The 23621-nt window shown below is 38.5% G+C and overlaps 1 protein-coding gene across 1 annotated transcript in view; it reads left to right on the forward strand.

The window, feature by feature from the left end:
• The window catches only part of esyt1b (extended synaptotagmin-like protein 1b), a 98561-nt gene that overhangs the window by 63102 nt on the left and 11838 nt on the right, over window positions 1–23621 (forward strand). Inside the window, exons 31-47 of the mRNA XM_053636218.1 lie at window positions 1562–1651; window positions 1755–1847; window positions 2586–2657; window positions 2738–2824; window positions 2927–3073; window positions 5535–5830; window positions 8283–8391; window positions 8514–8629; window positions 9650–9755; window positions 12918–13094; window positions 15949–16031; window positions 19839–19887; window positions 21019–21108; window positions 21338–21433; window positions 21520–21591; window positions 22819–22905; window positions 22990–23136. Coding sequence (XP_053492193.1) covers window positions 1562–1651; window positions 1755–1847; window positions 2586–2657; window positions 2738–2824; window positions 2927–3073; window positions 5535–5830; window positions 8283–8391; window positions 8514–8629; window positions 9650–9755; window positions 12918–13094; window positions 15949–16031; window positions 19839–19887; window positions 21019–21108; window positions 21338–21433; window positions 21520–21591; window positions 22819–22905; window positions 22990–23136 — 1917 coding nt within the window. The remainder of the gene's footprint in view (window positions 1–1561; window positions 1652–1754; window positions 1848–2585; window positions 2658–2737; window positions 2825–2926; window positions 3074–5534; window positions 5831–8282; window positions 8392–8513; window positions 8630–9649; window positions 9756–12917; window positions 13095–15948; window positions 16032–19838; window positions 19888–21018; window positions 21109–21337; window positions 21434–21519; window positions 21592–22818; window positions 22906–22989; window positions 23137–23621) is intronic.

A 23621-nucleotide genomic window follows, 5' to 3' on the forward strand; every position in this document is an offset into this window, starting at 1 on the left:
CGACGTACACACATCTGGCCATCCACATGGTGTAAAAGAAAACGTGACTGGGGACCTGGCCACCTTCTTACATTGCTCCATGGTCCAGCGCTGATGCTCACATGCCCATTGGAGGCGCTATTAGTGGTGGACAAGGGTCAGCACAGGCACTCTGACCAGTGGTATTTCATATATACCACTGTGATATTTATAATTGAGGCCTGGGGGCACTCACTTGCACAAAAACCTTTGTGAATTGTTTGACAAGGCATGGGTTGACTAATTGTCAACTTTGGTTCTTGTCAGAGCCGGACAATCTACTGGTGCATGATACACTGTCCTAAGACTGGCCTCTCTGTCTGCTGTACACATTTCCTCCTCTGCCCACATTTCACAAAATTCAGGAATCAAGCCTCAGATTCCTGTCTGTGGACATGAAGGTTTCCACTGCTCCTCTTACTAGTGATCAAAACATCTAGGGAACTTTCTCCTCAAATAGACCCTCAGGCAGGTTACCTTTACCTGTGGGTTTGTCCCCTCTGAGTGTTGTGCAGGTTTAGGATTGCGACCCAGAAGCCCAGTAAACACAGAACACTGAAGAGTCTCTAGTACATGGTCCTTTCTGGCCCCCATGTGAAAACCATGAAATCCATGAATTAATTCACCATTCTTCCCCAAGTGCTCAGTGGGCTGGAGTCCTATAAGATATCTGCTTATGAGCCCATGCAGGATGACTAACTGAAGTGGGTTTCTCATCACATCACATCAACTAAAAGGGCTTGCTTTGGTGACAAGCTGCATGCTTTGTTGATAAGCTCATCTTGCCTAATTTGGTGGCCAGGTGGCTCTGCAGTGACCTTTTTGTGGAACCTTTGGTCATAGAAGGGATAATTTTTTAGTCAGTCCAGTATATCCTCTATGGCACTACTTGGACTGGACAGCAGCGACAGTCATTTAAGAAAAACATGGAGATCTCTCCAGTCCACTGGGTGAAGTATGTCATCACTATGGCTTACAGGAAAGCTAGGCCACTAGTGTGACCTGCCACTCTTAGAGTAGTGTATCCTCCTTGTGGACATTACTTACAGGCACTCCAGGAATTCTGCACTGCTGTGACCTGTGCATCACCATTGTGCCTCTTCACCAGGTTCTACAAGTTTAACATTGCCCCTGTCAGTTGTGTGAGTGCAGTTATCTCAGAACACTTGCCCAATTCGTCCTAAAGTGGTTTGGTTTCTCATAACATTATCCAGGTCATATTCACTGTGTTGACAGTTAACTAGGTGTGTGAGGTGTGTGATGGGGTCATATAAACACCGGAGATTTAACTAGCATTCTATTTCACAACACCCCCCCCCCCCCCACACACACACACACAGCTGAAGTGCTGCCCTGCCCTTGACCATCTATACTCTTTATCTCGCTTCTCTCCCCCTGCTAAAATAGAAACAAAGCATGTTAATTGCTCAAAATAGATTTTTTTTTATGGGTCAAAATATACTTGGCCAGTTGTCAGTATATCTGGGTGCAAGCATGGTTGGTGTTTGTTTATGTCATGTTTTTTTCCCCTCATGTTTTTCAGTGGTTTACTCTGGATGATGTGAAACATGGATGCCTTCATCTGGTTCTGGAGTGGCTCCCCAAAGTAACAGAGCCAGATAAACTGAAACAGGTACATATGTTTGGTATTTAAAAGTCTAATTTACATATGTTTGCACAAAATTATAGTCAGAGACATTTATTTGACAGTTGAAATGAATTAAAATACTTTTTAGGCACTGCAGTTACAATCCAGCTCCTATGAGAATAAAGCCTCACCCTCTGCAGCCTTGCTGTTTGTTCTTATTGAGAAAGCTCATGCACTGCCAGTGAGTTGCACACACACACACACACACACACACACATACACACACTCACGCAGTACACTCACACCCCTTTATCACACATTATGTGTAGATATCCATGAATATTGCAGTGTTGTCTATTTATTACTGTAGGCTTAAATACACAGACATTACATAACATTAAAACCACTTGACTGGTGAAGTGAATAACATTGATTATCTTGTTACAGTGGCACCTGTGAAGGGGTGGTATATATTAGCCAATTGTGAATAAGTGATCTCAAACTTGATCTGTGCGAAGCAGGAAAAATGGGCAAGTGTAAGGATCTGAGCGAGTTTGACAAGGGCCAAATTGTGATGGGCAGATGACTAGGTTAGAACTTTTCCATTTTTTTAAAAATTATTATTTCTTTTAGAGATAGAGATAGCACCAGGATGCACTATGGGAAGAAGGCAAGCTGGCAGTGTGATTTGCAAAAATTGTTCAGGAATAGTTTAAGGAACATGACAGAGAGTTCAAGGTGTTGACTGGCCTCCAAATTGGCACTAGATACCACAGCACACCTTGAGAGTTCTTGTGGACAAAGCCTCAAGTCAGAGCTGTTTTGATGGCACAAGGGGGATCTACAAAATATTAGGCAGGTGGTTTTAATGTTATGGCTGATCAATGTACATACAGTAACTAAAATTCACAGAAGGTGGGTAGAATTGCATGGATAGTCGACTATCGATAATTCAATTTCAAAATGTATATGTGTGTAGATGGTGAAGGGTGGGAAGGAGCCTAAAGCTGGAGCAGAGCTTGTAGTCACTGGAACCTCTTATAAAACCAAGGTAGGTCTTCATTAATATTTAATCATTTAATGAGGGTTTGTTCATTTTATATTTTAACTGACTTTTGTTATATCACAAAGTTGTGTGATCGCTCTACCTCTCCTCATTGGGGTGAGATTTTCCACTTCCTGATTCATGATCCCAGAGAAGACGTTCTTATTATTAAGGTAATTTAGACTTCCTTTTCCTTTAGATTCTGTAGACAAAGAATATCAGAAATTTCTAAGTTAAATTTTCTAACTCTTCCTTCTCCTTTCTTACCTCCTCAGCTCTCCAGTGGGTGGGATCAGCCACTGGGTTCCCTGGTTCTACCAATTAAAGAGCTTCTGTCACAAGAAGGAATGCTGCTGGACCAGTGGCAAAATCTGGATGGTGCTTCCCCTGAAAGTCAAATCCTACTCAGAGCAGAACTCAAGGTAAAACACACTGAAATCTGTAGAACCTATACTGTGCGGGTGTTGTCTGCATGTTTACTAATGTTACAGAGTAGATTTGCATGACACCAGGAACAAGGATGGCATGCTCTATAAGATGGTAACATGGTGTCACAGCGGGAAGCATTGGTGCCTCACAGCTCCAGGGTCCTATGTTCAAACCTGATCTCCGGTTACTATCTTCAGAGTTCAAATTCAAATTTTATTGGTCACACACAGCCATACACAGTATGATACAGTGACCTAAAAACAGAATTTTCATAAACCAGAATGTACTTGCATACAAGTAGCTAAAGAAAAAAAATATATAATATAAAGAATATAAAAGATAGATGGCAGAAAAATTATGTATTATATGCGGAATAAAGTGCCGAAACAGTGGGGGAAATAAGTATTGAATGCAACAACAATTTTTTCAGTAAATATATTTCCTATGAGGTTATTCATTTATGAAATTTTCACCATACATCAGAATTAACTCAAGAAATCTGCAAATATAAAGAATTCATAACATTAAAGTCCTTAAATAAAGTTATCTGTAGTAAAGTAGAAAGGCACAGGAAAAAGTATTGAATACGCTAATAAAAAGCAGTTCTCCAAGGTAACATAAGGCAAGGAATCAGCTGAAATCCGTAAGTAGTTAGAAAGTAATTATACCTCCTATCTGCAAATTTATATCAGCCGTGTTAGTAAATTGATAGTCTATAAAAAGGCTTTTCGTTACCAAGGTGTCATCCAAGAAACATCATGATGGGTAAAAGCAAAGAGCTCTCCCAAGACCTTCACAACCTTATTGTTGCAAAACACATTGATGGAATCGGATACAGATGTATTTCTAAACTTCTGAGTCCTCCAGTAAGCACCATTGTGGCCATTATCCGCAAATGGAAGCAACATCATTCCGTCATCAACCGGCCATGCACAGAAGCTCCTCACAAGATCTCTGACCAGGAAGTAAAAGAATAGTCAGGAGAGTAGCCCAAGAGCCAAGAACCACTCGGAAAGAGCTCCAGAAACGCTTGGAGGCAGCAGGTGCCGTCGTCACAGAGAAAACAATAGGCAATGCACTCCACCGCCATGGCCTCTATGCACGCTCATCCCGAAAGACTCCATTACTAAAGAAAAGCTTGTTTAAAGTTGAAGCTCATTTAAAGTTTGCAACAATTCATTTGGACTCCACCGCCTATGAAATGCTGGGAGAGTGTAGTCAGGTTAGACGAAAGCAAAATGTAACTTTTCATACTACACAACATGTTTGTAGAAGAAATGGCACTGCACATCACCCTTAAAACACTATACCAACAGTGAAGTTTGGAGGTGAAGCATCATGGTGTGGGGCTGTTTTTCATCGGATAGTACTGGTAGACTTCATAGAATTGAAGGAACGATGAATGGAGCCCTTTACCGGGAGATTCTTGAGAAGAATCCACCAGGATGATAAAGAAGAGACATGGGTGGACCCTCCAGCAGGACAACGATCCAGAGCATACAGCAAAGGAAACTCTCAATTGGTTTCAGAGGAAAAAAAAAATCAAGGTGTTAGAACGGCCCAGTCAATCACCTGATTTCAATTAAATTGAAAAAGATTTAAAAACAGTAAGTTTAGAAGAATGGGCCAAAATCACACCTGAATACTGCGGACCATTAATTTCATCATACAGGAAGCGTCTTGAAGCGTCATTGCAAACAAAGATTTCTCAACTAAGTATTAAATAAATTTCAGTTAGCGTGTTCAATACTTTTTTCCTGTGTTGTTCCACTTTATTACACAACTTTATTTATGGACTTTAATGTTGTGAAATCTTTATATTTGCAGATTTCTTGAGTTAATACTGATGCCTGGTGAAAATTTCATGTGAATAACCTCATTGGAAATATATTTACTGAAATTTTTTTTGATGCGTTCAATACTTATTTAATCCACTGTATCGGCACTTTATTCCACATATAATCCATACTTTTTCTGCCATCTATTATATTTTAATTTTGTCTTTAGCTACTTGTATGCAAGTACACTGTGGTTTATGAAAATTCTGTTCAGTGCTTATTTCCCCCACTGTATGTGTAGTTGTATGTGCACTACAATGCTGTGGAACATCAGGCTGAGGTATTTGCAGTGAAATTTTCATAAATATTTACAAATACAGGGTAATACAGGCATATTAACAGGAATGTAGGGCATGTGGGTGTTGTGTAAACAGATCCAAGGAGTTCTGTGCATGTTCTCCCTGTGTCCATGTGGGGTTCCTCCAGGTTCTTCACTTATAAATAAAAATAAAGCCTGAGTCCTTAGAGGTGTATGGTGTTTTGGGATGGACTGGCATTCCATCAAGTGTGTATACTTATACTTCTCAATGTCCAATATATACATCTCACTTGCCTACACTTAAGTAGTTGATGTGTATATTAGATAAATTGTATAACTTCTTCTTTTGGGTTCCAGATTTTGGCATCAAAGATAGACAGAAAAGGCGAAAAATCTACTGAAAAAAATACAGAAAAACATCCTGAAAAGTCTATTGAAAAGACACTGGAAAAGCCTGTGGAAAAACCTATTGGAAAATCTCCTGAAAAGTCTAATGAACCTGCAGAACAGGCTACAAAAAAGTCAACAGAAAGCTCTGTGGGTGCAAACAACTCTACTGGTGGGCAAAGTGGCAAGAAAACACCAATCAATGCTGAGCAATTGTTGACAACAGCCAATAAAGAGATAAAACAAGAGACCAAGCCAACACCAAGGTATGTTCTAGAGTTTGAGTGATGTCCATCCTTGTTCTTACATATAGTGCCCTCTAGAATTATTAACACCCTTCATGAAAATGGGCAAAAATACTGTATAAAGACATCATTCAGTAAGTGATATTCTGAGCTTGAGCATACAGGTGTCACATCTCAAGACGTAACAAAGATAGGGGACGGATGCAAATGCAGTTTTACAGTTTTATTGAAGAGTGAGACACAGGCAGGTAAATCCAAATCGTGATCAGAAACGTAATCCACAAACATGCAAAGGTCAGGCGATCGGCAAACAGGCATACACGGGGCAAAGCATGAATCAAGGTCGCGGTCACGGAATACAGGGTCGATATACAAAACAAGAAACATAAACTATAACGAGGAACTGGGAGCGGAGAAACCGGCGTGGACTAAATGCACTAATCTAAACATGGAACATGACAAGGACAATAACTAAGACTATGACTGTGGTTAACTATCGTATGGAATCTAAACTAATCTAACCTGCTATATCTAACGTAAGTTATCTTATCGAATATTCCGCGCCGTGTGCTGGGAGACGCGCGGTAATTATACAAGCACAATCAGCGTGTTGATTGACGACGGCTGACAGCAATCTAGACACACGCTAAACAGCAGGCAATGACAGAACAGGGAGGAAACATAACAGAAACATAACAAAAGCATGTGTCCAATGTACACAATGTCACGATTGTCAACATACGAAAAGCAGTTGCTCGCGCCTTGCTCATGCACGCGTGCCCACATGCTCTCCAGCGCGCTGCTTAAAGGGGAAACCGTGACAGCAGGGACATTGCATAGTTTTATTTAAATATGCTTTTTAACACAATGTTTTTTTAAGTAGTGCATTTTCTTCCACAAACAATTTTAAAATTATTGGCACCGTTACAATTAATATTTCATGAGGCCAGCCCTAGAGAGAATAAGAGAATGTCACTCAGTCTCCTTTTGTAATGTTTAACAGTGTTGGCGACACTCGTAGATAGTCCACTCCTCCATGCAGAACATTTTTAGCTCCTTTATATGTTTAGATACAGTATGTACAGTTGAGGTCATAAGTTTACATGCGCCTTGTAGAATCTGCAAAATGTTAATAATTAAAAAAAAAAAAAAGAGATCATAAAAATTGCGTTTTGTTATTTTATTTAGTAATAAGCTATTTCACATAACAGATGTTTACATATATTCCACAAGACAGTAATAACTAAACTTACACAAATTAACCTGTTCAAAAGATTGTGTGTTGTTACCTGGATGATCAATGATTGGTTTTAAATTTTGTGATTGTTCATGAGTCCCTTGTTTGTCCTGAGCAGTTAAACTGCCCGTTGGTCTTCATAAAAATCCTCCAGGTCTTGCACACTATTTGGTTTTCCAGTATCTTCTGCATATTTGACCCCTTTCCAACAGTGGCTATAAGATTTTGAGATCCATCTTTTCACACTTAGGACAACTGAAGGGATTCATACACAACTATTACAAAAGGTGCAAACATTCACTGATTCTCAAGAAGGCAACACGATACATTAAGTTTGAACAGGATAATCGTGTAAATTGTTATTTTTTTGTCTTCTCGGAAACGTAAATATCTTATGTAGCTTGTGAAGGGCAGTACTAAATGAAAATAAAAAGATCTTTAAACAAAAAAGGCACATGTAAACTTATGACCTCAACTGTACATGTGGAATTCCCATGTGTTTTCAGTAAGTTTCATATCAAGAGACTTATATCCAGAGATTAAGATGGTCATTACAAAACAGTATTTCTTTCTGGGACCAAAGCATGTTAGAGCGGTCAACACATGGAAGGGTGCTCAAGTATTTTACAGTTTTTTCATCAGATAAACAAAGTCTAACAGAAAAGGTGACAAGATCAGAGATGCATCTTTTGTTGTTGAGCACAGCCTGCAAGTGCTGTGCAAACATACAAGAAATCTATGTAGGAAAATGTGTTTCCTGACTCACAAGTCAAAAACATAGCCATGTACTTCATTAAATGTCACTGCTTCATCCACAAATTTATTAGTATTTTGCCCATTTTTATGTGGTGTCAATAATCACTGTAACAGTATCAATATTTATTGTATTGACACAGCCACTGAAGGGTTTTATTACCTCTGCTCGTTTCCTAAAATCATTGGTCCTGAATTTGACAATATACCCATGTATGAACTAAGCTTTACAGTTGGTTGGCTATTATACCAAATCCAAATATAACAGGTTTCTCAAAAATGAAAAAAAGCAAATGAATGTGTGTATAATGAATTCTAATATTAAAAATGTCTCTGTAGGACTTTATTTGACAGCACATTTATCCACCCAGATAAACCACCAACAGAAACAAAATATGGATTCTGTATGTTTATGGCATGAATATTTGTTATGTTTACAAAATAACTAATAAGCACATCTATTTATGTGTCTCCTTTCATCAGGCTCAATGAACTAGTGGCTTCTACAGTACCAGTACCTGTATCAGTTTCTGAAGACACACAGAAAGTACTGGCAGCAGATATCACTCATGACACAGGACATGAGACAAAGGTAGGTGTGTGGGTGTGTGCATATGTGTGTGTGTGTGTGTGTGTTGTGTGTGTGTGTGTGTGAAGGGGAGAGAGAGAGAATTAATGAAACTTTGCAAACCTTGTCTCGTACTATGTTTACAGGATTTGAGTAAAGCGTCCTCAGTGGGAGGAGCCAGTAAGACTGTGAAACCAATCACAATAAGCGATTCAGCATGTACAACCAATAATGAGCAACACTTGGATAAGGCAGCTGATAAGTGAGTTAAAAGCAACTCTGCCTGAAATGTAATCTCTGTTATAGACCTTTTCTTTTCAGAGGACATTGAATGAAATTTAGCAGTGTGGCCCTGTGCTGCTACACTCTTATTAATATGCCCTTGTTCATTTTCACTTGCAACCGGATGAGTGGTCACTTGTTGTACAAGGAGAGTAGGGTATATCAGGAGCAAATTTGAGTTGGCACAAAGCACATTATAATTGACAGTTCATGGATTATTTCCTGTTAAGTATGTACTGAGTAAACAGATGCTTAACAAAAAACATGCTAATTACCTAGCTAGTTGGCATAATAATGTGATGGAACTGTCATGAAGGAAAGATGATCGGCTAGTAAATATAAATTTGAAGCAGTTAAATGTTAAGCTTTTTATTTGCTCCCATTTGCCCTTTGGCTTTTCTAAAAAATTGGATATAATCACAGTGGTTAGCATTTGTAGCATGCCCATTAGAAATGGTTTTGAAATCGATCAGTGTTATTTACTGTTTTGGATATAATTAGGATATTTCCCATTTGTATATAATAATTTATTATTGATCAAATTGAATCCAACTTTAACCTAAGAGTCAATGAAAGAATGAAAAGTATAAACTAAAGGTGATTCCATATAATCCCTGCATTGACTTAACATTATGACAAACTATGTCAAACTATGACAAACTATACTATATACAAACTATGACAAACTATGTTACTGTAGCAGCCAGTTAATATTATTACCCTGATAAACAACTACACTTTACAACTACATTACTGACCAATACTAATCCAAGTTATGAATTTGTGGAATGCTTAATACAGATGTTTTAGAAAAGGAGAAAAGGAGGATTAAATATTTCACAGTGGTACTGAATATGTAACACTCATTATTTCTGTATTTATTACCTTTCTCACACTTTTGTGCATTGGTCAGCAGTTACATTAGTATTTAATGGCAGATGCCTCACCTATGGGTAAATAAATTGTGTGTGTGTCTGTGTATGTGATTTGTGTTTTTCAGTTCTCATGAAAAGGTTTATCCAACTGTTCCTGCTGCTGAAAAAAATACAGAAATAGCACGTGTGCTACCACAACACACATGTTCTTACCCTGGCTTTGGCACCCAGGTGAGGAAATATGTAAATATGCAAGTGACAATTTCCTTCTTATTCGTCCTCTTCTTCTTCTTTTTCTTCTTCTTCTTCTTCTTCTTCTTCTTATTATTAATAGTGGGCCAAGCACCAAAGGTACATAGGCACCCTATTGTTATTCTACCTTTTCTTCTTCTCCTTATTATTTTTTTCTTCTTCTGGCTAGGTTGTCTATAGCAACCCATAGAACTGTCTGGTAAATTTGGGCCTAATAGGGGGCCAGGCACTACCTTACTTAAGGTTTTACATCTGGGCTTGCCATACCTGTACAATCTGGACATGGCTGAGTTCTCATTTAGACTATCAGCCGTGTTGAGTTAAGTGAGTTAAGTCTGTTAAGTCTGCTCACAAGCAGTAGGGGTCCTAAAGTCCTGCCTGAAATAAGAAATAATATTTTCCTGTTCAACACTGTTAAAGTGTGGCAGGGCATGATAAAATTTGCAGGGAAAGGGGGCTTACTATCAGGCCTGACACCATTCATTCAGAATATAGATTTTTTCCATGGTGTTCAAAAATCTCTATTTCATACATGGCATGGAAAGGGCCAAGAGTGATAGGTGATCTGTACCAAAACAATACCTTGATATTTAACCAACTACGAGAACAATTTGAGTTTGGATGTGAATCTTTTTCGGGATACGTGCAGATTTGCCATTTTATTAATTCCACTAATCCCAAAGCTACCAGCAATATTCCAGAGTACTGCGACATAGATCATACGACATAGATAGACATTTCTTGCTGAAATTGAAAGACACACAACATCTTATCACAAAAATTACTTGCTTTTTTACTCAATGGAATCCATTGGTATTGATCATATCTGGTGTGATTGGAGAAAGATCTTAGTGCTGAGTATATACTGTACAGTGCCCGCCACTAATATTGGCACCCTTGGTAAATATGAAGTATGTGAAAAATTGTCTTTATTGTTTAGACTTTTGATCTTTTGTTAAAAAGAATTCACAAAAATACTCTGCTCTCATGGATGTCAAACAATTGCAAACACAACACAGGTTAATAAAAAATAATATCTTTGTTGAATATAGGTGTGCAACAATTATTGGCACCCCTATGAATTCATATGAGAAAAATATATTTGAAGTACCATTGTTCAATCATGACCTCCTGTTTCACAGGGGTATAAATATGAGGTAAAACATAGGCCAAATTCCCTTAATCATTCATAACAATAGATTAGACCAAGGAATATAGCTGTGATGTGCAGCAAAAGGTTTTTGAGTGTCACAATCATTGAAAATGCCCATTTCCACCATGAGGCAAATAATTAAGAAGTTCCAGGTAACTGGAAATGCTATGAATCAACCTGGAAGTATAATATAGACATATTGTCTCAATGCACTGTGAAGAGGATGGTTTGAATGACCAAAAAATCTCCAAGGATCACAGCTGGAGAATTGCAGAAGTTAGTTGTGTCTTGGGGTCAGAAATTCTCCAAAACTATAATCCAAAGTCACCTACATCAACACAAGTTGTTTGGAAGGGTTTCAAGAAAAAAAGCCTCTACTCTCATCCAAAAACAAACTCAAGCATCTTGAGTTTGCCAGACACTACTGGAATTTCAAATGGGATCGGGTTCTATGGTCAGATGAAACCAAAATATACCTTTTTACAATACACACCAGAGGTGGTTTTGGTGCACACAGAGAGGTAGCCATATGGAAAAGTACCTCATGTCCACGGTTAAATATGGTGGTGGATCTTTAGTGTTTTTGGGCTGTTTTTCTGCCAGAGGACCTGGACATTTTGTTAGGATACATGGCATCATGGACTCTATCAAATATCAACACATATTAAATGAAAACCTGACTGCCTCTGCAAGAAAGCTTAAAATGGGCTGTGGTTAGATCTTCCAGCAGGACAGTGATCCAAAACATGCATCAAATTCAACACAAAAATGGTTTACTGACCACAAAATCAAGGTCCTGCCATGACCATCCCAGTCCCCTGACCTGAACCCCATAGAAAACCTCTGGGATGAACTGAAGAGGAGTGTCCACCAGCGTGGACCTTGAAATTTGAAGAATCTGGAGAGATTCTGTATGGAGGAATGGTCCCTTGACATGTATTTTCCAACCTTATCAGACATTATAGGAGAAGACTCAGAGCTGTTATCTTGGCAAAGGGAGGTAGCACAAAGTATTGACTGCTCTTTGGAGAATTTTTGAGTGATGACACAAACTAGTGTTACCTTTTCTACTCAGTGGGGCTACTAGTCACAGAGAGCTCAAGGGTTAGTGTGCTAACCTTTCTGCCACTCTGGTGTAATTTCTATCTTTTCAGGTCTTTTCCCTTCAAAATGATTAATCAGAAGATAATGCTGTTGAATGAGCTCCATTTATTCCAGTTGTTTTTATTTCCACAGACGAAAACAAAAGAAACATATGCATGCTTGCAGACTAGTTTGCCTCCCAGCTCCAGGATTGTGGGTTCGAATCCTGCCTCTGCCCTGTGTGCACGAGTTTGCATGTTCTCCCCCGTTCGTTCCTCCTGGTACTCGTTTTTCTCCCCCAGTCCAAAGACATGCATTGTAGGCTGATTGGCGTTTCCAAATTGTCCGTAGCGTGTGAATGGGTGTGCCCTGAGTTCTCTGGGCCAAGGCTTCAGTCTCCCCTGAGAACCTGTGTAGTATAAGCATTATGGGAAATGGATGGATAGATAGTGTCTCTGTGGTTCACACACACTCATAGCCCCAACCCCCACCCCAGGCTATAATGCCCATAATGCAGTGCATCTAAATATTAACCCTAGCCTAACCCTAAATATTAACCCGAACACTAGCTTTCTCCAGTGTTTTTTCTGAACTCCTATGCACAATGCATAATGGTTGTCAGGTGTGGTAATACATAATAATCAGTGATAAACATCATGACGATGTAAAAATAATTTTATTATATTGTTATATATAGCACAAGTCTAGTAGTAGTAGTAACAAAGAGCAGACAGTAGTAGTGGTATTGGTAATGAAAGAATAATTAAATAGTAATAGTTGTGTATAAGTTCTTTTAATAAATTAGATAGATAGATAGATAGATAGATAGATATGTTGAAGTACCTCAGGTGCCTTCAGGTTTCTTGAAAGAGTTTCCTAATTTTTTCACTGATTTCTCTCTTTAGGGGGTGCTGCGTATTCATCTGTTGGAGGCTCAGAATTTGATTGCTATGGACAGTTTGATGGGTGGTATGGTGAAGGGAAAGAGTGACCCCTATGTGAAGATCAGTGTTGGAACCACAACCTACAAAAGTCATGTGATCAAAGAGAACCTCAACCCCACCTGGAATGAGATGTATGAGGTAGGAATTCTGGGGGTGTAACAGTATGTTAGAATGTGTATTAATTAGCCTAAATTTTGACTGGAGACTTGGGGTTTCATCTATCAATTGTGCACACAGTTTTGTGTGTAAGCTATGAATGCACACATTTCTATGCAGAGAATGGGAAATACTAAGTTATTCCTGTGTATGAGGATATGTGTACACTCACAGATGAGCACTATACTAATACTGGGTAGCAGGGGTGTAACCTGGCCTGGCCATTTGGGGTGTAGGCCTAAAGATTTTTTCTTTAGCCCCAGATAATTCTCCACTTGGAGCAGCTTGTCACTAACTGAACGTAACTGAACATAAGTAAAAGAAGACTTATTTTGAAATTAATGCATGCAACACATTCCAAATAGTTGGGACGGGGCAGTTTAGGACCGATAGCAATGTGACAAGTTGAAATAAGAAGGTGATGTGAAAAGGTGAGGCAATCGTCTAATCATAGTATATAAGGAGCCTCCAAAAAGGACCTAGTCCTTCAAGAGCAAGGATGGTCGAGGCTCACCAAACTGACAACAGATGCATCAGCAAATAATCCAACAGTTTGAGAAGAACATTCCCCAAAGACAAACCAGTAGGATTTTGGGCATTTCACCTTCTACAGTGCACAGTATAATGAAAAGATTCAAGGAATCGGGTCAAATCTCTGGGCAAGGCTGAAAACCACTTCTGAATGCGCACGATCTCCGATCCCTCAGACATCACTGTCTTAAAAACCGTTACGAGTCTGCAATGGATATCCTGGCATGGGCTCGGGAATACTTTAGTAAACCTTTGTCAGTCAACACCATTCACCTCTGCATCCCCAGATACAAGTTAAGGCTTCACTATGCAAAGAAGTAGCCATACATCAACACTGTCCAGAAGCACCACCGATTTCTCTGGGCTCAGTCTCATCTGAGATGGACAGTAGCACAGTGGAATTGTGTTTTGTGGTCTGACGAGTCAACATTTCAAATAGTTTTTGGACAAAACAGGCATCGTGTTCTCTGGGTCAAAGAGGAAAAAGACTATCCGCGTCAGGTCCAAAAGCCAGCGTCTGTCATGGCATGGTGGTGTGTCAGTGCCCATGGCATGAGTAACGTGTACATCTGTGAGGGAACCATTAATGCAGAAAGATAGGTACACATTTTGGACCCACATATGTTGCCATCCAGACCAGGACAACGCCGAACCACATTCTGCCCTGATTGCAAGAGCATGGTTGCATAAGCAGAGAGTGCGGGTGCTAGCATGGCCTGCCTGCAGTCCTGACCTGTCTCCCATTGAGAATGTGTGGCACATTATGAAGTGCAAAATAAGGCAACGAAGGCCCCAAACAGTTGCACAGCTGAAGAAATGCATAATGGATGAATGGGGGAAAATTCTGCTTGCTAAACTTAACCAACTGGTGTCTTCACTCAGCATCCAAACGAAAAGGTCATGTTGCACAGTGTTAACAGTCGACTGTACCAACTTTTTTTGAGTGTGTTGCAGTCATCAGATTTTAAATGAGTGTATATTTTCAAAAATAAATGAAATTCACAATGTAAAACATCAAATAATGTGTTAATAATGAGTTATCAATATAGTACAGGGTGGATAGAATTTTCAAATGACTCTTTTTGTTGTTGTTTTTTTTGCATTTTCCAACTATTTCAGAATTGGGGTTGTATTTTTTATCACTCTGGTAGTCCTGCAAACTGTGATAACACCCAATGCAGGATTTATGATAATTCCAACTTTCTTGTCCAATTTTCACATTTTTAAGCAATTAGCCCTCACATGCAAGAAAACAAATGAATGGAAACTATTATAAGTATGTTTTTTGTTTTTTAAAAACATTTTTTGATGGAGAATAATCTGGGCTAAGCCCTGCATGATTAACAGTCCAGCTAATGCCTGTGCTGGGTAAGGAATCCCTTTGCTTTCAAAATAGAAGTGGAACCCAACGTGGTCTTCTGCTATTGTAGTCCATCTGTCTCAAAATTGCTCACCCTAATTGTACAGTGTGGTTATCAGAGTTACTATTGCCTTTCTGTCAGCTGAAACCAATTTGACCAGACTGGCTAGCCTTCGATTCCCATGCGCATCAATGAGCCTTGGGCACCCATGAACATGTTGCCAATTCACTGGTTGTCCTTCCTTGGACCTCTTTTGGTAGGTACCAACCACTGCATACTGGGAACATACCACAAGGACTGCCATTTTGGAGATTCTCTGACCACGTTGTCTAGCCATCACAATTTGGCCCTTAGATCCTTAGACTTGCCCATTTTTGGAGAACTGACTGTTCACTTGCTGCCTAATATATCCCACCCCTTAACAAGTGCTATTGTAACTAAATAATCAATGTTATTCACATCATCTGATCAGTGGTTTTAATGTTATGGCTGATCAGTGTAATTTGTGATGCACAGTTAAGCTTCTTGAATGTTACTGCAAAGTGGCCAGGTTGAACTCAAGGTTCTTTTATTATGCAGATCAGCACAGTGGGACTTTGTTTTAAGATACATGACTTTGTATACAGTTTAGAATTTTATGGGATTTATCAACGATAATTCTTAATAAATTCTAAACTGTATACAAATTTGTGTATAAAATTTGTGTGTAAAGAAACATGTTGATGTGATAATGTTTTTTAGATGGCAGTTTCCTTACACACAAATTTAAAAAACTTGTTCTTTGCATGTTTTTATAAATGAGACCCTTAGTCCTGGAATGCCCTGCCCTGAATATTTTTCCTTTTTTAAGACCATGCAAGTAATTTTTTTAGTACAAGTGAAAAGATAAGAAAATCATATTGGATTATGGTCATTTAAAATTTTTATGATGATTTTTGTACTAGGTGATTCTGAATCCTGACCCCAATCTAGAAGTGAAGTTTGAGCTTTACGACAAAGACATTGACTCTGATGACTTCCTTGGAAGGTTAGTGAAGTCACTGTCAGTATTGCATGGGTGTTTCAACAAATGTACACACATACTTCAAGTATACGTCAAAACTGATCCTTATATGTACACTATTGTACCAACTGACACTGTAAAAACAGCCATAATAATAAAATGTTTTTCATTAAAAATAACACAATAGTAATTGAATTATGTATAGTAATGTGAAAAAATAAAGAAATTTGTTGGCTTTTTTGACAAGCAAACATTTGATCATCTTTGAAACAGTGCCTATTAATAAAGTTGATATATTTTAACAAAACCACAAGGAAAATTAGCCTTTTCAATCATTTATTCAACAGAAATATTAATAGATGTGATATTCTTCTGTGGAAAAAGTAAGTGCAGCCTTAGCCACAGAAGCTAGTATTGCCCTCTTTAGTAGAAATTACTTCTTGTAGGAGTTTTGCATAAAAGTCCACCGGGCTTGCTGGAATTTTTGACCACTCTTCCATGCAATATTCTGTCAGTTGCAAGATGTTTGAGGGTTTTCTTGGATGTACTGCCCCCCACAACAATGGGATTCAAATCCGGGCTTTTATAGGCCATTCCGTAACCATCCATTTTTTCTTTTTGATCCATTCCTTGGTGGATTTGCTAGTGTGCTTAGGATCATTATCCTGTTGAAAAGTCCACTTTCTGTTCAGCTTCAACTCTCAGACACTATCTTCAAGCACTCTTTGATATAATGCAGAATTCATAGTTGAATCAATGAATGCAAGCTGTCCAGTCCCTGAGGCAGCGAAGCAACCCCAAACCATAACATTTCCACCACCGTGCTTCACAGTTGGTATGAGGTGTTTCTCCTGAAAAGCTGCCATTGGTTTGTACCAAACATGTCTGCTCTTACTGTGGCCAAACAACTGATTTGTCTGTTCAGAGCACATTATTCCAAGAGGTCTGGTCTTTGTCTATATGCTCATTGGCAAACTGTAGTCTTGCAAAGGCTTTTTCCTGGCACACCTCCCATGCAGGTCAAATTTGTGCAGTCTCTTTCTGATTGTAGAAGCATGCAATTTGACAGTAACAGTTGCAAGACTTATTAAGACAGTCCTGGACAAATTGGCAGTCATTTGAAATCTTCACCATTTGTAGATTATTTTCTTGACAGTGGAATGATGTATTTCAAATGATTTGGCCTTACAGAACTTTTGATCTTGGCATGATGACACCACACACCTCAATAGCAAAGGGAACACCATACACTAGATGTGAGAGGGGAATAAATAAGACAGGTTCCACCTGCACTCCCTAAGCAGGTTCTGGCACCCAATCTTGAACACATGATTATAATTTTCTGCATTTTAATGTGTGATAAATGTAGGGGTGTACTCACTATTTCCATGTGACTGGTCTGTTTTTTGTTAATTTAAATTGTGAAAATGATTACAAAATGTCAATTTTATGTGCCATTTGATCGTGTATCAACTGTATTTATAGGCACTGTTTCAAAGAGGATCAAATGTTTGTTTGTCCAAATATGTCAAAAAAGCCAACTATTTCCATGGGGTGTACTTATTTTTTCACATGTCTGAATATTTATTATACATTATAAAAAATATATTATAAAAAAAAATATATATATTGATGCATAACTAGCATATAAAATGTACAGAGATTTTCAGACACTGTTTTGTGCACCAGATTATAGAACAATATTTACAGTTGACAGAATTATCAGAATTGATAACCTTTTTCTGTTAGGCCTCCAATGTTTCTGAACACTTTTCCAATATCCATAGTAACACTGATAGTCAGGGATTTTGGAAAAGTGTTCAGAAACATTGGAGGCCTAATAGAAAAAGGACCAACACAGTTGGAGAAAGATGGCTGACTTGTAGTCATTAACAATAAAAGTGAAATATTATTGGCATTTAATGCACATACAGTGGTGCTTGAAAGCTTGTGAACCCTTTAGAATTTTGTATATTTCTGCATAAATATGACCTAAAACATCATCAGATCTTCCTAAAAGTAGATAACAAGAACCCACTTAAACAAATGAGAGAAAAATATTATACTTGATCATTTATTTATTGAGAACAATGATCCAATATTATGTATTTGTGAGTGGCAAAAGTACATGAACTAAGATTAGCAGTTAATTTGAATGTGAAATTAGTCAGGTGTTTTCAACCAATAGGATGACAATCAGGTGTGAGTGCCCCATTTTATTTAAAGAACATTGATCTTTACAGCACATGTTTGTGGAATTGTATCATGTGATACTCAGAGCTGAAGCAGGGCAGAACATAGACACACAGGAGGCAGACGTGGAGAAAAGTGCTGTTTTATTTGTTAATAAAAGCCAGTGTGTGGAGGTGAGGGGTGCATGAGTGAAGTGTGCAGGGTGTGACCTTCTTGGCATGGAGCGCAGCGTGTGGGTTTCAGCAGCATCAAGGCGGTGCCCAGAGTGACGGGAGTGGAGCTTGGGTGCTGGCCGGGAGGCTGTGGAGCAATGTCTTGTGTGACATTGAAAGCTTCTGTGTGTGAGAGAGAGCCGTGTTACTCTCCTTAGTAATGGAGACGTTGCTCACCTCCGCACACTGGATGCGCCCTTTTATACCCTCCTGTCTCCTCCAGGAGGATGAAGAGCAGCTGCTCCACTTATTAGCTGCCAGCTGCATGTGTTTCTGTTGCCCCACTGCGTAGCCATGTGCTTCCATGTTATCCCAAACATTCAGGGTGCTGATGTGACGCTGTCCGTTCAGCACCCTGCCGGAAGTTGTGTGAGGAGCGCGTTGTATTTGCAGGCTTGCCGTCACACATGGCTTGAACAACAGAGATTTCTGAGGACCTCAGGAAAAGAGTTGTTGATGCTCATCAGGCTGCAAAAGATTACAAAACCATCTCTAAAGAGTTTAGATTCCACCAATCCACAATTAGACAAATTGCAGGGTTGCAAGTAGAAAGCCACTGCTCTCCAAAAAGTACATTGCTCCCTGTCTGCCTTTGCTAAAGATCACATGGACAAGTCAGAAGGCTATTGGAAAAATGTTTTGTGGACAGACAAGACCAAAATAGAACTTTTTGGTTTAAATGAGAAGTGTTATGTTTGGAGAAAGGAAAACATGCATTCAAACATTATCCCATCTGTGAAACATGGTGGTGGTAGTATCTTTCTTCGGGCCTGTTCTGCTGCATCTGGGCCTGGACGGCTTGCCATCATTGATGGAAAAATGAATTCTAAAGTATACCAGCAAATTCTAAAGGAAAATATCAGGATATCTGTTTATGAACTGAATCTCAAGAGAAAGTTGGTCATGCAGCAAGACAACAACCCCAAGCACACAAGTTGTTCTACCAAAGAATGGTTAAAGAAGAATAAAGTTAATGTTTTGGAATGACCAAGTCAATGTCCTGACTTTAATCTAATAGAAATGTTGTGGAAGTACTTGAAAAGCAGTTCATTGAGGAAACCCACCAACATCCTAGAGTTGATGCTGAGGAATGGGCTAAAATTCTTCCAAGCCGATGTGCAGGACTGATCAACAATTACTGAAAACATTTAGTTGCAGTTATATTGCTGTACAAGGGGTTCACACCAGATACGATTAATAAATAAACATCTATTAGTTATTCCGTCTAAACAGTTCACAGTGAAGATCCATCACTAATTGACATAATATATAATGCATTTTTCTGAGATTATGTGGTTCCTCATGAAGAGGTCAGGTCCTATTTTTAGCCCTGAATACATACGCACAGTTGTCTAAATGATATTATATTTGTTTGTCATAAAAGAAGCAAATGTCTGTGCATTTTACTTTTTCTTCTCTACAACAGATTCAAAATTAAGCTTGGAGATATTATTAAATCCCAGTACAATGATGAGGTGAGTATTACCTCCATTTTACTAAACCTTGTAATCCATTTTTGTTACTTTTGTTTGACACCAATTTCATAGCAAAAACCTAGTAGTATTTTGTTGAACATAATGCCCAAGTTAAACAGTGGGTGTAAAATCCTAACGTGTAACAAGACAAGTCATAGATTTGGATTAGGCACTAGTGACTACTACTGCTTCTGCTGAGATTCTGCAGTATGGAAGCAGTGGTCACTGCTTTCCGATAAGGCAGCAGGACTGGCTCAGAAGAGCTGCCAGAATCAAAAGTGGCGGAAGGCAGCATGTCAGCTCTTTTTAAGTTGTAGGTCACATGACAACACCAACATGGATGTAGCATGTCCAGACAGTATTCATACTACATACATATACTGATCAATACGTATTGTATCAAGAGCCAAGCAGTAGGTACTGAATCAAATGTAGTAGGTGCGCAGTGATTTTGAATACAGCCAGTGTCACATGGAAACAAATTCTGGGCAAACACAGTGCAATGGATAAATCTACACCAGTCACCTTGGAGGTCTCTACAATAACTGTGGAGATACCACCAGTTGTGAGCCAACTGTGTTGGATTCAGATTGGTGGCTAGCTTGCATTGATGTCCAGAAGCTCCATGAAGGCCTTCCAGTCCTGTGAAAGGTACTGGGTTCCTCGGTCAGAGACCGTGTCTTCAGGAAGAACAAGCGATGTAAGACATGCTGAAAATAAGCCTCTAAAGTCTGGTACGCAGTGAGGAGCCCAAGAAGAGGGCTCAGCCAACATCCTTTAGAAAAATGATCGACTGCTGCCAGTATGGTGGTAATTTTCTTGCTAAGGAAGGCCTATGACAAAATCCATTTACAGTACATTACATTTATGGCATTTCAAGACACCCTTATCCAGAGCGACTTACATTTCTCATTTATAAAGCTGAGCAGTTGAGGGTTAAGAGCCCTGCTCAAGGGCCCAGCAGGTGTTGCTGGCTGAAAAAAAAAGAACTTAGTATGAAAAATTTAAGAAGACATTTTGCTAAAAAGTGTTCATTTTCCCTATATTCACATACTTTTGGGACACCCTGTATAATGATTGGTAAATGAAAACCATAGCTGCATTGCAGTAAATTGTCTTTCTATGTTGCAGTGGTTTTCTCTAAATGATGTGAAACATGGCCGTCTACATCTGGTTCTTGAGTGGCTGCCCACAGTAACGCAAACAGACAAACTACAGCAGGCATGTACTAATGAATGTGTAGCTAAATGAAATTTGTCCAGTCTGACTTGTTAAGGTATGTGTACAGTAGTGCTTGAAAGTTTGTGAAGCCTTTTGAATTTTCTATATTCTGCATAAATATGACCTAAAACATCAGATTTTCATACGAGTTATAAAAAGAGAATCAAATTAAACAAATGAGACAAAAATATTATATGTAAAGTTTGTAAATGAATTCATTTTTAATCAGGTGCTGCAGATGCAAAGTTTCCAGTCAAACCAGAATAAAACTGTCCCTTCATCCGCCCTGCTGTTTGTCCTTATTGAGAGAGCACATGCACTGCCTGTGAGTTATACACACACACACACACACACACATACACATTTTCTATATGTAATTGCTTATGTATTTTTTTGTGTATGCATCTGTAGTTGAAGAAGAGTGGGAAGGAACCTAAAGTTGGAGCTGAACTTGTGCTTGAAGGAACCTCTTACAAAACAAAGGCAAGGAATTTAATAAAATAATTATATATTCTCTGTTATTCTCCACACACACACACACAAACATAATGTGTGTATATGTATGTATTTACCATCGGTCCGTAAGTATTTGGACAGTGACACAATTTTTGTAATTTTGCTTCTGTACACCAGCACAATGGATTTGAAATGAAGCAATCAAGATGTGATTGAAGTGTAGACTTTCAGCTATAATTCAACGGATTTAACTAAATTATTGCATTAACCAGTTAGGAATTACAACCATTTATTTTACATAAATGGTAAAGAAATTACTGCATGTTTAAGGGACCATAAATAATTTGACAAACTAATATAATCATAGATTACATTCAAATGATTAAAATTATTTTTAATGCTTGTTTGCAAATCCTTTTCAGTCAATGACTGCCTGAAGTCTGGAACCCTTAGACATTACCAGAAGCTCAGTTTCTTCCCTGGCAATGCTTTGAGCAGCCAACTGTCCAGTTAGTTCTGGTCCCTTATATAAAAAGTGTTGTAATTCCTATACCATTTGCCTGATTTGGATGCATATACCCTCAAATTAAACCTCAAAGTCTGCACTTTTAGCCCATGTTCATTATTTAATTTCCACTCCAACATACTGTGGGCGACAGATAAAAAAAACAAAAAACAAAACTTTGTCAATGTCCAAATATTTATGGACTGGACTATATTCAATTCAATTACATTTTATTTATGTAGCACTCTTAACAGAGGACATTGTCACAAAGCAGCTTTACTGAAATCCAGATATGAATTTAGATTTAAATCCCTGATGAGCAAGCTAAAGGTGACAGTGACAACTAAAAACTCCCTGACGCAACATGAGGAAGAAACCTTGAGAGTAACCAGACACAAATAGTAACCCATCTGTTTCAGGGTGACACCAGGTTATTGTCCAATTATGAGTCATTACTCATCCACAACTGGATACTATAACGTCAAACAACACTGAATTTGTTGAAAGTATGAGCATAAGAGGCATTTTTATTTTATTTTATAAGCATTTTTAACTTTGGGTTCAAATCTATATTATCCAAGTGAAGTTATCCACTGAATAATGAAAGTGAGACCATACAAAGCAAACTTTTGGCTATCCAGGTGAGACCATCCACAGCAATCAGACAGCAATCTTACAACAAACTTCAGGTTATCCATATGGGCTTGCATTACCTTACAGTATATTCTCCACTGCTCTCTTTTTTATAGGTGTGTGACCGCTCAACATCCCCTCAGTTTCATGAAGCATTTCATTTCCTGGTTCAAGACCCCAACAAAGACATGCTTGTTATTAAAGTAAGGATTTATATGTATTTAAATATAAATAATTCATCTGGTAATGATTTTAGAGTTTGTAACCTATTAACCTTTTCTTTATAGCTCTCTAGTGGGTGGGATCAGCCACTGGGTTCCCTGGTTCTACCAATTAGAGAGCTTCTCTCTCAGCCAGAGCTTATGCTGGACCAATGGCTCAGCTTAGATGGAGCTTTAGCTGAGAGTCAGATTCTACTGAGGGCAGAACTCAAGGTATGAAATATCACACACATCTGAGCTTTCACACATCCAGACTGATACTGACATGCTGAGAGTGATTTGAAAGGGGAAAAAATTAAAATAGACAGAAGCCATAAATATAGCTAGAATGTGAGAATTTATGCTGCAACAAATAATTAAAACTATCATTTTCCAGCATCCTTTGCATTGTTGCTGTTCCTCTTATTACCAGCAACAATAAACCAATTACATGTCCATTCTATAAATGCTGTTTATTTGAGTTACTTGACAACAGAAGTGTTAATAATAATTTCTGTGTGATTAAGCTTTATATATTGGGCTAACATTTGTCATTAGGTATGCCCTGTAAGTCAATTTTACAATATTATCATTTATCATTAGCACCTATCAGTTACAGTTTGAATTTTATGTCGTTTAAAAATTATTCAACAGTGATATAAATTATGCAGCATAAAATTGACGTTTCAGCTGCTCAAAGGAGTCCTGCATATTCAGAA

The sequence above is a fragment of the Ictalurus furcatus genome, chromosome 11, assembly GCF_023375685.1.
Source record: "Ictalurus furcatus strain D&B chromosome 11, Billie_1.0, whole genome shotgun sequence".
Classification (NCBI taxonomy): Eukaryota; Metazoa; Chordata; class Actinopteri; order Siluriformes; family Ictaluridae; genus Ictalurus; species Ictalurus furcatus.